General features: G+C 46.5%; 1 protein-coding gene across 3 annotated transcripts in view; it reads left to right on the top strand.

Annotated features, from left to right (window-relative positions):
- The first annotated feature begins 23 nt into the window (after positions 1-23).
- Positions 24-12,500, top strand: part of ache (acetylcholinesterase (Yt blood group)) — a 16,944-nt gene continuing 4,467 nt past the window's right edge. For 2 of the 3 annotated variants that reach the window (XM_069724690.1, XM_069724691.1), the window contains exons 1-8: positions 24-216; positions 7,225-7,745; positions 7,849-8,072; positions 8,161-8,421; positions 9,122-9,344; positions 10,199-10,444; positions 11,069-11,261; positions 11,705-11,874. In XM_069724690.1, coding sequence (XP_069580791.1) covers positions 7,310-7,745; positions 7,849-8,072; positions 8,161-8,421; positions 9,122-9,344; positions 10,199-10,444; positions 11,069-11,261; positions 11,705-11,874 — 1,753 coding nt within the window. In that variant the 5' untranslated portion in view covers positions 24-216; positions 7,225-7,309. The remainder of the gene's footprint in view (positions 217-7,224; positions 7,746-7,848; positions 8,073-8,160; positions 8,422-9,121; positions 9,345-10,198; positions 10,445-11,068; positions 11,262-11,704; positions 11,875-12,500) is intronic. The other variant, XM_069724692.1, reaches the window with a different exon arrangement.

Below are 12,500 nucleotides of genomic sequence, written 5' to 3'. Positions count from 1 at the left end.
TATTTATTAGCAGCAGTCTCCCCCTACCGTCACAGCTCTGCGGCCGACCAGTGTGAGTCCAGTCCCCTCTGCTGGGAGGACGCATTACCGACATTTCGTCTTTGACAACGGAGCTCCGAGGCGCCTCTCCTTCGGGAACCGTTCGGCCACAAAGCGCCGCGCAGCCTCGTCTCGTCGGTTGTTGTCCGGGAGGGACGGAAGGAAGCAGCGCAGCGGGTAGGACACAATCTTTATTTCCAGCTGATGTTATCCGAGCAGCCGTCTGACAGTTGATATGAAATGACGTTATTAAACGACAACCCGCCGCGCAGTGGATCCAGCAGGCTGTCGGAGCTCTCCGGGTCTCCGGACTCCCCCTGGGCTGCAGACTCGCGCAGCGCCTGCAGTATTGACGCTATTTATCTCATGCATGACTGCTGTGTTGCCCTTTTAATCTTTCCGACATCAACGGTAGCCATGGTTACGAGCCATTTCTCCGGCTCCACAGAACCAGTACCGCGTTAGACGGTGCTACTGTACGTGCGGGTCTCCGGAATGGGCAGAGCGTCAGGCCAAACTCCGTTCATTTTTCTGGTACTCTAAGGCTGCGGTGCTCATCAGTCCAACTACACAGCTCGTGGAATATGGCTGGCTGTCAGCCGTGAATTACCGGAGGTCGTCGGTGTTTCGGCTCACTGATAACCGGTTTCAGGGACATTGTGCTTTAACTTTAGTGACGCTGCTCTTTGTAAGCTTGATGGAAAGACCCGCCTCGTCAGGGTTAATGGTTCACTGTTAGACATAATGGATGTCATCATGGGAAGGAGTTCTAGTTTTCTCTTTTAATGCGGGAGATGCAGGTTCAGTGGGGGAGGGGGGACGGGGGGTTTGTGTGTTGATGGTGCCCTCTTTGGATCCACACGTTCACGGTGCCCCCCCCCCCCACACACACACACACACACACACACACACACACACACACACACACACACACACACACACACACAGCATGAGGCTCCTGTGTGTTGATGGAGATGATGATGGTTCTGTGAGGTTCCTGGTTCTAACAGCAGAACCTTCGCTGCTGCTCGCTGGACGATGAGCTGCAGAGAGATTGGCTGGTGAAATGTTGGTGAGGTGGAAGACTGTCGCCTCCTCCGTCCTCCTCCTCCCTCTCTGCTGCTGGATTTATGGCTCCTGTAAGTCATAAGGCTTAATGCAGTTTTGGCAGCTGGCTGTGCACATTTCACTTTCTCACTTCTCTTATCTGCCAAAGTTTAATCAATGCGGCAGCTTTTACTGGATTTACTCATTCATTAAAACTTGTGTTTCTGCACATGACATAATATAAAATCATCTGTAAGTAATATCTGAGTCTGCATCTCTGCTCAGAGGATGAATGAGTACGTTCTGTTGTCCCCACCACCCCCACTCGTGTTCCTGCTTCTGGGTCTGGTTCTGGTTCTCTGCCTGGTTGTTTTGCATCTGATGAGGTTTCATTGTTCTCTGAAAATGTATTGATGACCGAATTAGGTCGATTTTCCAAAAGGCTGTTTTAACCTGAAGACATGAACAGATTTTGGCTGCAGGACATTTATAAATAATAAATTGACTTTTTTTTTTTTTTTAAGCTTTACACACGAGGCTTTGACTACAGTCATCACTTATTCATTTTCTTCTATTCATGTTATTTGCTAACAATAAAAAAAAAAAGACGAATATTCTCATCTCATCCTGACTCTGTCCACTGGACTGAAGAAACCTCCCTGACACAATATTATTGATCAAATATCACGTATGTGATTAAGTGTTGAGGAATGAAGACGTGTGTCTGTCACTGAATGATTATGAAGTTAATCATAATCTGTTAAATCTGTTAAAGGTTGAGAATGATTTCTACATAGTTATGAGAAGTGAAGTCAGCAGCATTAAGCTCTGTAAGCTGATGATATCACCTGTGGGCGGCTGCAGTGGGAGTGAGACGCTGCTGATGCTGCGCTGCGTTCGCTGACCCTCCACATGGAAGCCACGGAGGATGCTGCAGAGCTGGATGGAACATCCTGTTGTCACGGTGACGATCGGCGCATCAGCAGGACTTCTTAATGCGCTGATTCATTATTATGAGTGAAAGGTAATTTAATAAAACCAGAATGTGACATGAACATGTATAAAAAAAAATACAGAAACATCACGACTAAAGGAATATTTGAGATCATTTTAGGTTTCTGTCTGTGAAATTAAAACACAGCTTCTGGAGATTTATTGGCCATGTTAGCATGTAGCATGTAGCATCCAAGAAGTCTGGACACACACTGCTGACAGGATGAAATACTGTTTCAGTCACACCATGATGACATCATTGCAGGTTAATGGCAACACATTAACCTGCAATGATGTGACTGACTGTCAAGGCACCCGTTGCCATAGTAACAGACAGTAATTTGTCCAAATGGAGGTTGACACCGGGAGTCTTGTTCAGATATGAATATAGGACATTATACAGGAAACAGTGACAGATGTTTTCATCTTCATCACTCTGAGAGTCCTCCTCCTCCTCTCACTGGACAACTCGTCCTGTGGAGCTGCACGGAAACCGGGTCCTGGACCACTCATGGGCAGAAGGTCCGCTCTGTTTCTGCTCTGTCATGTTCTCTGCTGGACATGCAGCCAGTCAGTGATGGGAATGTTTCTATGTATAGATATTATTTCACCACATGCTCGTCTTCGATCAAAGAACTTCCAGAAATCCCTCCATTAAGTCTTTTCCAGATATTTTCTGGCTCCTCGACGTCGTCTATCTCTACAGTTTAATCCCGACAGACTCATGACCTGCAGCTGAAACCAAAACTCCTGTCAACTTCATGCACAAATTCCTCGGTCTAATTTGAGAAGTGACACCCCCCTACACTCCCCCCCTGTGTCTGCTCCGCCCCCCTCTCTGATTTCCTCATGGAGCTCCTCTCTTCTTCGTCTCCCCCTCCTCCTCCTCCTCCTCCTCCATGTCTGCCTCTACATCGGTTACTGTTTGTTTCATTAGTGCCACTGGACCATTGGTTAAAAACTCCCTGGTTTACTGGGTCCCCTCAACCAGCACTAAGAAGCCACACCGCCCCCTGCTGTGTTGGAGTGTACACCGCACACATACTGTTCACATTATTACTGCATGTTATTAATTAACACAGAATGATCTCCTGTCTGCAAACAACCTGCAGTTCTCAGAGGAGACCTGATGATCAATGAATTCCTCTCCTCTCCTCTCCTCTCCTCTCCTCTCCTCTCCTCTCCTCTCCTCTCCTCTCCTCTCCTCTCCCCTCCTCCTCCCTGTTTTCCTTCCATGCAGCTGTCACTACTACTATTAATAATTGCCACCCTGTTTCCATCCCTGCGTTCTCTCTCTTCTGTCTCTTGTATCTATGAATCTGGAGACCTTCTGATGTTTGAAGCTTTATTATTGTTGTTGAGGAGAAAATGAAAATGAGAGAGAAGATGTCTGGTGGAGACGCAGGAAACAACAGCTCTGACTGATGTGTGAACAACAACAGCTGTTTGTAAGAAGGCAGAGCATCTGTCCAGACACGTCACTACGAAAACATAAAACACACTCTTATTGTATTATATTATTATTATATTTAGTCTGTCTGGACTTCATTGGACTTTTTAATGTTATTTAAATTATATTTTTACAACCCCGTATCCTACAGAGTTGGGACGACGTGTAAAATGAAATAAAAACAGAATTCAATGATTTCCAAGTCATGTAAACTCCTATTTGATTGTAAATAGACCAAAGACAACATATCAAATGTTGAAACAGAAAACGTATTGTTTTATTAAAAATATCTGATTATTTTCCATTTGATGGCAGCAACACGTCTGTAAAAAGTTGAGAATCACACAGGAGAGTTTTTCTGGGAAAAAAAAAATCAAAGCAGATCTTCAGGTGAACGATTGAATGGAGGAAAAAAAAAACATCCTGAAGGAAGAAGGAGGCTGAAACGTGAAGGTAGCGTGTGGAAGCTGCTGTAACGTGAAGGTAGCGTGTGGAAGCTGCTGAAACGTGAAGGTAGCGTGTGGAAGCTGCTGTAACATGACGGTAGCGTGTGGAAGCTGCTGTAACGTGACGGTAGCGTGGAAGCTGCTGTAACATGATGTCATGGTTACCAGGATGTACTGAAGTGAGACACCTCTGGATGATCTGCAGGTTCATAGCTGGATGTCAGCTTGACCGCTTGTGGTCCTATCAGATCAGGTCTGGCAGACCGGTGTGTACCGGGTCACTGTTGGAGGTTCTGTTGGACTGATCGAAGACCTTCCTGCTTGGTGAGATGAGCGACTGTGTTCAGAGTGACGTTGTCCCCAAACTTCCGCCATCTCTCTGTTATTGAGGCGACGGTGTTTGTGGGCGTGTCCTTCGACCCGATCCGTGTCAGGCCTCAGTGTTATCACAGAGTTCTACAAAGTTCTGAGGACTTCACTGGTCCTTGTTTAGTCCTGACATGCAGAGATGTTTCTCTTTGTGGTTTACTGAATTATATTAATCTAAAACTAAAAGTACAACATAATAAAGTGTTCGTGAAGTGAAGACAACTGTAAATATCTCATGTGCTTGTTTGTTCTGTTTACTTATAAATAAACAATGCAGGAGACAGTTGTCCTCCGTCTGTCAGATGGCTGTTTATGTTTTGTAATGTATGGTTGTCATGGCGACGGGATCAACTCGGGAAGGCTGTAAGGGATAGGAGGCAGCTGTGTGTGTGTGTGTGTGTGTGTAGTGTGTGTGTGTACAGTATAGAGAATCTATTTTGGTGAGGTCACCTTTTTCTGTCCCTCACACACACACATTACAACCGTTTCTAAAACAGTTGTGATGATGTGTAAAATGTAAATAAAAACAGAATTCAACGAGCATAAACTCATATTTTATTGCAAATATCTCCATCTGATACGTTGTCTCTGGTCTATTTTCAAATAAAAACGGGTTTACATGATTTGCAAATCTTTGCATTCTGTTTGTATTTACATAAAATTATATATTGATATATATAAATTATTACACGAACAGTTTGAGTGACAGTTGAAGAGGAGAGTGGTTCTCTCGCCTCTGTTATCTCCATGTGAACAAACATCAGCACACTAACATCACCATGTGTCTTGTATATACGTATATTTGTGGTGGTGGGCAGCTTGAGCTCGTCTGTATTATCACGTTTACTGTGTGAGTGTGCAGGTTAGTTCATCAGTTATTCATTAAATGATGAATGAAGTGATGGTTGAAAACTAACCTGAGCTTTTACATGGATTTTCTGTCTGTGTTGACTGAAGAAGAAAATAAAATCACGCTGACTAATAAGTTTAAGAGCAGACTAGAGACCAAAGCATCAGATATGATGTTATATAATGTTAAACGATCATTACAGTCGGCCTCCATTATCTACACAAACTGGACATGTTTTATGTTTCAGTAAAATGCAGATGGATTAATAGAACAAATTATACCTGTTTTATTTACATTTCTTTAAGCAAGTTCTTGTTCATCACGATGACAGTAAAACAATAAAAATGCTTTAGACGTATGAACCTTTGATTTTCCTCTTTATTCTTCATGTTTCTATATAAAGACAGTGAAGCACTGGTCTCCTGCAGCTCCTGGTGACCTCACACCTGTCTCACACATCTGTCTCACACATCTGTCTCACACACGTTTCACCTGTTTCACACACCTGTCTCACACACCTGAGATCTCGTGGTTTAACGACAGCGTTCTACTGATTGGACTCATTCCTACAAACCTCATGCTGCTTCTCTTTTATTGACAGACATCATCCAACTCTTTTTAATATACTTCCTGTCAATCAACATGGTTGGACCCATCAATCAAATCCTTCAAACCACAACCAGGCAGCGAGTCTCCAAGTCTCAGTGATCCACTTGTTTATCTCCTCCTCGGCACCGTGTGGTTCTGCTGTCCTGGTTCAGAACCAGCAGAACCAGAGGAGCTGGAAGCTGATTGTTCGTCTATTGTCTCGGTTGTGTTGACTATTTAATGCTTTAGTGCCTATGGGAAGCGACCACCATCACGATGGTGATGATGGTGGTGGTGGTGGTGGTGATGATGGTGGTGGTGATGATGACGGTGGTGGTGGTGGTGGTGAGGATGATGATGGTGATGGTGATGATGATGGTGTTGGTGGTGATGATGATGATGGTGGTGATGATGGTGGTGGTGGTGATGATGACGGTGGTGGTGGTGAGGATGATGATGGTGATGGTGATGATGATGGTGTTGGTGGTGATGATGATGATGGTGGTGGTGGTGATGATGATGGTGGTGGTGGTGAGGATGATGATGATGGTGATGGTGGTGGTGGTGAGGATGATGGTGGTGGTGGTGATGATGATGATGGTGGTGGTGGTGAGGATGATGATGGTGATGGTGGTGATGATGATGGTGGTGATGGCGATGATGGTGGTGGTGGTGGTGGTGATGATAGTGGTGATGATGATGGTGGTGCTGGTGGTGATGATATTTGTGATGATGATGATGATGGTGATGATGATGAGGCTCATTGACCTGGAAACACAGAGCATGAGAACTCCATCATTAACTGCTGTAGTTAGCCAGCCTCAGCGCGAATGTAGCTCCTCCCTCATCCTGCCGCTTCCAGCCGGGACGTCGGGATGAGTTTCGGGATGATGATGATGATGATGATGATGATGATGATGATGATGATGGAGGCCCACAAGGCCCACATGAGGCCCACGAGGTTCCAGGAGCTGCAGGCGGTGACCGAGGAGACGTCGGCAACATCAGAGTGAATCCATGTGAACGTGTCGTCTCATCCTATTTGTGTGATGAAGCGTCTCGACTTCTTTAACTCTTCTTTAAAGTCTTTAATTTGTTCTCTAAACATTGAGGCCATAAAGGTTTTTATTGATGAATATTTCTCATATATTAAAGAGAACTGTTTGCTGAGTTTCTATCTGTGTTTACTCTCATTTTATATTGTTTTATGATTTTACACATTTCTGTCGTTAAAATTTAGCATTTTAAGTGAATTGTAAATCAAATCTGCCAAATTAGTTCTGATTTATTTTAGTGAAAAGCCTTCAGAAGATGTTGAGGTATTTTACATCAAACATCTGGATTCAGACACTCTGCCTCGAACACATCTGATGACGCATCCATCGTCCTGTCGTCCGTCCGCCTCCTTCGCTGTAATCACATTACTCCGTCTGTCCCTGCAGATCTGAGGAGAAGCAGAGCCGACCCGACCTGCCTGATTGGAGGAATCACGCCTACAGCTGCAGCTCCACAGTCTCTGCCTTCGTCATGCAGCCGTCCACCCTCCTCCTCCTCCTCTCCTCCGTCCACCTCCTGGCGCTCTTCATCCCCACCTGCTTCTCCCAGACGGAGGCTGACCTCGTCGTTCAGACTCGTTCCGGTCGAGTTCGAGGTTTCCGCCTGCCGGTGCCGGACCGAAGCTACGTCACTTCTTTCCTGGGCATCCCCTTCGCAGAGGCCCCGGTAGGGAAGCGGCGGTTCCGTCCTGCCGAGCCCAAGCGTCCGTGGACCAGCGTATACGAAGCCAACACCTACCCCAGCGCCTGCTACCAGTTCGTGGACACGTCGTATCCCGGCTTCCAGGGCAGCGAGATGTGGAACCCCAACCGAGAGATGAGCGAGGACTGCCTGTACCTCAACGTGTGGGTGCCCTCCTCCCCCCGACCGCACAACCTCACCGTCATGGTGTGGATCTACGGTGGAGGTACTCGTACTCACTCCTGCCACCGCTGGATGCTTCATTACACCGGTCTTTACATTAGGAAGTAATACAAGCAGACTGTGACAGTCACTCCGTGTTTCCTCAGGTTTCTACAGCGGTTCTTCCTCTCTGGACGTGTACGACGGTCGCTACCTGGCCCACAGTGAGACCGTCATCGTGGTCTCCATGAACTACCGGATCGGTGCCTTCGGTTTTCTTGCCCTGCACGGCTCCTCCGAGGCTCCCGGTAACGTGGGTCTGCTGGACCAGAGGATGGCTCTGCAGTGGGTCCAAGACAACATCCGCGTCTTTGGTGGAAACCCCAAACAGGTGAGTGTCTCTATGGTGTTTGTTCTCTACATCAGAAACAGTCTGAGCCGGTGCTGATCCGGACATCCGCTTGTTGTCCTGTTATCAGGTGACTATCTTTGGTGAGAGTGCTGGTGGTGCTTCGGTTGGATTCCACCTCCTTTCTCCGGACAGCCGGCCAACTTTCACGCGGGCTATCCTGCAGAGCGGCGTCCCGAACTCCCCGTGGGCCTCGGTCAGCCCCGCTGAGGCCCGCCGACGCGCCACCCTGCTGAGCAAGCTGGTCGGCTGCAACGGAGGTAATGACACGGAGCTGGTGGACTGTCTGCGCAGTAAAACTCCTCAGGAGCTCATCGACCAGGAGTGGCAGGTAAAGCAGTCTGAAGCTCCTCCTCTGCTGCGCACCTGCACATTCACAAGCTCAGCACACCTAAGAAGGCCGGAAACAGCAGAGACCAGATGGTTCTTACAACATTCATAGTCTAAATACAAGCAGAACGATGAAGGTGCTCCAGTAGAAACCGAGTGATGAAGACTCTGGTATTGTCTCAGGTCTCAGTGTGATGTCATCGAGGGCTGAGCCATATCTCCAAAGTCCAACGTCATGTGACAAGAAGGGAGACGAGCAGATGTGTGCATGTGTTGGGATCAAACAAATACAGGCTGTCATACGTAAATATATCATGTTGAGTCAAACCCATTTTATTTATTAGGATTTATTTTATTTGAAATGTTCCCAAACTGCATGTCTTATCAACAATAAATAATACTGCTCCCCATCAGTTAGATCAGAGTCTCCTCTGTCTCACTGTGGATGGAGCTTAAGGAGACAGGTGGGGGGAGGAGTCAGGTGGAGGGAGGAGACAGAACCAGTGCTGTTCCTCTGTTGGATGATGGTGAATGCTAGTTCTGGTCCATGTGACCCGGCCAGCTGTCCCCACCGGACCTAAAGCAGTCCAAAGCTGTGGTGTTGGTACCAGAGTGTTGTAGAGCAGCGGGTCAACCGGACCTCATGCTGTAGTTCAAGTGTTCCGTCACGTCGTCCTCCTGACTCCTCCTGTTCTGAGCAGGTTCTGCCGTGGTCCGCTCTCTTCCGCTTCTCCTTCGTACCCGTTGTGGATGGCGAGGTTCTCCCCGACACCCCCGAGGCCATGCTCAGCTCAGGCAACTTCAAGGACACGCAGATCCTCCTCGGGGTCAACCAGGATGAGGGATCCTACTTCCTGCTGTACGGAGCGCCGGGATTCAGCAAGGACAACGACAGCCTCATCTCTAGGGAGGACTTCCTGGAAGGTGACGTTCATTCAGCTGGACAGAGACACGGGGACAGTTCAGGAGACAGAGACACGGGACGGTTTAGGAGACAGAGACACGGGGACGGTTCAGGAGACAGAGACACGGGACGGTTCAGGAGACAGAGACACGGGACAGTTCAGGAGACAGAGACACGGGACGGTTCAGGAGACAGAGAGACACTAACTGGACTACAGGACAGCCTGTGGTCCTCAAACAACAGGACATGAAGCTCATTTAACACAGAAGACACGTGTTCTATTCAGGAACCAGAGAGCTGCCTTTGTTTGCTGCTCCGGTGAAGAGAGAACACTTCATAGCAGGAAGCAAGATTATCTAATATAAAATATTGTAATATTGTAAAATATACAATATTGTAATATTGTAAAATATAAAATAAAATATACAATATTGTAATATTGTAAAAGCGTTCAGTACCGGTAGGTTCTTAGTATTAGAGTCCAGTTTCATACTGCAGATCCTGGATCATTTGATGAGGTTCTCCACCTCTCTGTGTTTAAAGTTTCCATGGTTACGTGATGACTCGCTGTCACCGTCCTCCTTATTTTGATTTGTTTTTGACTGCAGCCATTTTGTTCTCGCTGCATCACAGTGAAGGTGAAGTGCAGCTGAATAATGTTGGATGATAGCAGGATGATGATCATACGTGATCTGGATCAGAACATCCTTTAGTTCTACGGGTCTAACGAGGCAGCGATGAGTGCAGCTCTTATTCAACACCAAACAGGAAGTCACTTTTCCGTCACTTCTCCATCCCACTTCCACCTCCCACAGCTGTACAGATGCAGCTTCATTCTTCTGGTTGTCTAAAGAGTTTAACTTTCCTCCACCAGGCGTGAAGCTGAGCGTCCCTCATGCTAACGACATCGGGCTGGAGGCCGTGGTGCTGCAGTACACCGACTGGATGGACGAGAACAACGGGATGAAGAACCGCGACGCCATGGACGACATCGTGGGCGACCACAACGTCATCTGCCCACTGGCCCACTTCGCCCGCTCCTACGCTCAGCACAACGGGCTCAAGGCCAACATGGGCGGGGGCGGCTTCGGGGTGATGAACAGCGGAGGAAACTCTCAGGGTAAGGTGTGTGTGTGTGTGTGTGTGTGTGTGTGTGTGTGTGTGTGTGTGTGTGTGTGTGTGTGTGTGTGTGTGTGTGTGTGTGTGTGTGTGTGTGTGTGTGTGTGTGTGTGTTTGCGCTTTGCAGCTCGTGTGATCATGTGACAAAGTATTCAAGCAGCTCAGAAACAACGGAGGAGCATCATGACCAGGTGAACACGTGACATCCCGTTAAGTCTGGTTCCATCACATCCAGGATGAACCAGGTTCCACAGGCTCTGCCCACAACTCACAATATCACCTTGCTGGATCTCATGTTACCACTATGTAAAATAATAAAATAAAAGAATAATAAAAGAATAACATAAAAGAATAATAAAATAATAGAATTTATAGAATAATAAAATAATAATAAAATAAAAATAGAAAAATAAAATAAAAATAGAATAATAAAATAATAATAATAGAATAATCAATGAATAATAAAAGAATAGAATAATAATATAATATAATTTATAGAATAATAAAATAATGAAATAAAAATAAAATAATAGAATTTATAGAATAATAGAATTTAGAATAATAATATAATACAATAATAGAAGAACATGCATCTCATACAGTCTGTGTGGTGTTGTTCCTGCAGGAGGAGTCTACCTGTATCTGTTCGACCACCGGGCGTCTAACCTGGCTTGGCCCGAGTGGATGGGTGTCATCCACGGCTACGAGATTGAGTTTGTGTTCGGCCTGCCGCTGGAGAAGAGACTCAACTACACCCTGGAGGAGGAGAAGCTGAGCCGACGCATGATGAGATACTGGGCCAACTTTGCACGGACTGGGTGAGGCATCAACAACCTGCTGTGAACTGTAACGTACCTGTAACGTACCTGTAATGAGACACACCGGACCTCCCTCCCTCCTCATGAGGCCCGTCCATGGCTCCCCTGTGACAGCAGGTACTCAGGTAGCCCAGTAGTCCAGCTGTTTGTTCCTGCAGCTCCCCGGTCCAAACGGATCTGTTTCAGGGAGTCCTGTGTCAGATGAGCCAAGGTGCTCCAAAACATACGATGGTGTTTCTGTTATTCATCAGACGGGGCGGGTGTATCAGTCGAACTCAAGATAAACCAGATTCAGCTTTCAGTCAGGGTTTCTTCTGGACCACGTTTGTACTGCAAAGGTCAGAGTTGAGATTCTGATTCCGTTGGTTGCCTGGCAACAGGGCTGCTGAGGACCTGAAGAAGTTTTGATCTATTTTTGTGGTAATGTCTGTTGTGTCTGTCAGAAACCCCAACGAGGGGCTGGGGGACCGAGGGAAGCGCTGGCCTCTGTTCACCGTCAGCGAGCAGAAACACGTTGGACTTAACATCGAACCGCTGAAGATCCACAGAGGGCTGAGGAACCAGATGTGTGCTTTCTGGAACCGCTTCCTGCCCCGCCTCCTCAACATCACAGGTAAAGTAAAACATCACAGAACTGCTGCTTCTACTGAACACGTGACACTTGAACTCCACTGGTCTCCTGGTCTCCACTGGTCTCCGCTGGTCTCCGCTGGTCTCCGCTGGTCTCCACTGGTCTCCACTGGTCTGCACTGGTCTGCACCGTTAACATCAGTCACACCAGAACTAACACAACGTCCCTAAAAGACTTGTAAGTTCTGAAAGACAGCAGAGTGTCAGATTAAAGCTGAAATGAAGAGTGTGACGGTCCAAAGTGCCTCAACAACCACGACTGACTGTGGACTTTACTCTGACAGTATATATGTATATATGTGTGTATATATATATATGTATATATAGTGCATCCGGAAAGTATTCACAGCGCTTCACTTTTTACACATTTTGTTATGTTACAGCCTTATTCCAAAATGGATTAAATTCATTTTTTTCCTCAAAATTCTATATATATATATATATATATATATATTCTTTGAGATATACTGTGAGGACAGATCTGCTGACACAGCATCAAGTTGGGTTCCTTCATTTGGTGCAAAGCTAAAGTCAAAGAACCTGAATCTTATCTAGAGATGTTTCAAAGTAAAAGCCTCCTTCTTCCTTTGAGAACACCTGGAGACACAT

Source organism: Brachyistius frenatus, unplaced genomic scaffold (genome assembly GCF_029030835.1).
Source record: "Brachyistius frenatus isolate BFR_SWC_R1_liver_20210118 unplaced genomic scaffold, ASM2903083v1 Contig_391, whole genome shotgun sequence".
Taxonomy (NCBI): Eukaryota; Metazoa; Chordata; class Actinopteri; family Embiotocidae; genus Brachyistius; species Brachyistius frenatus.
This window is presented reverse-complemented; position numbering and strand designations above follow the sequence as displayed.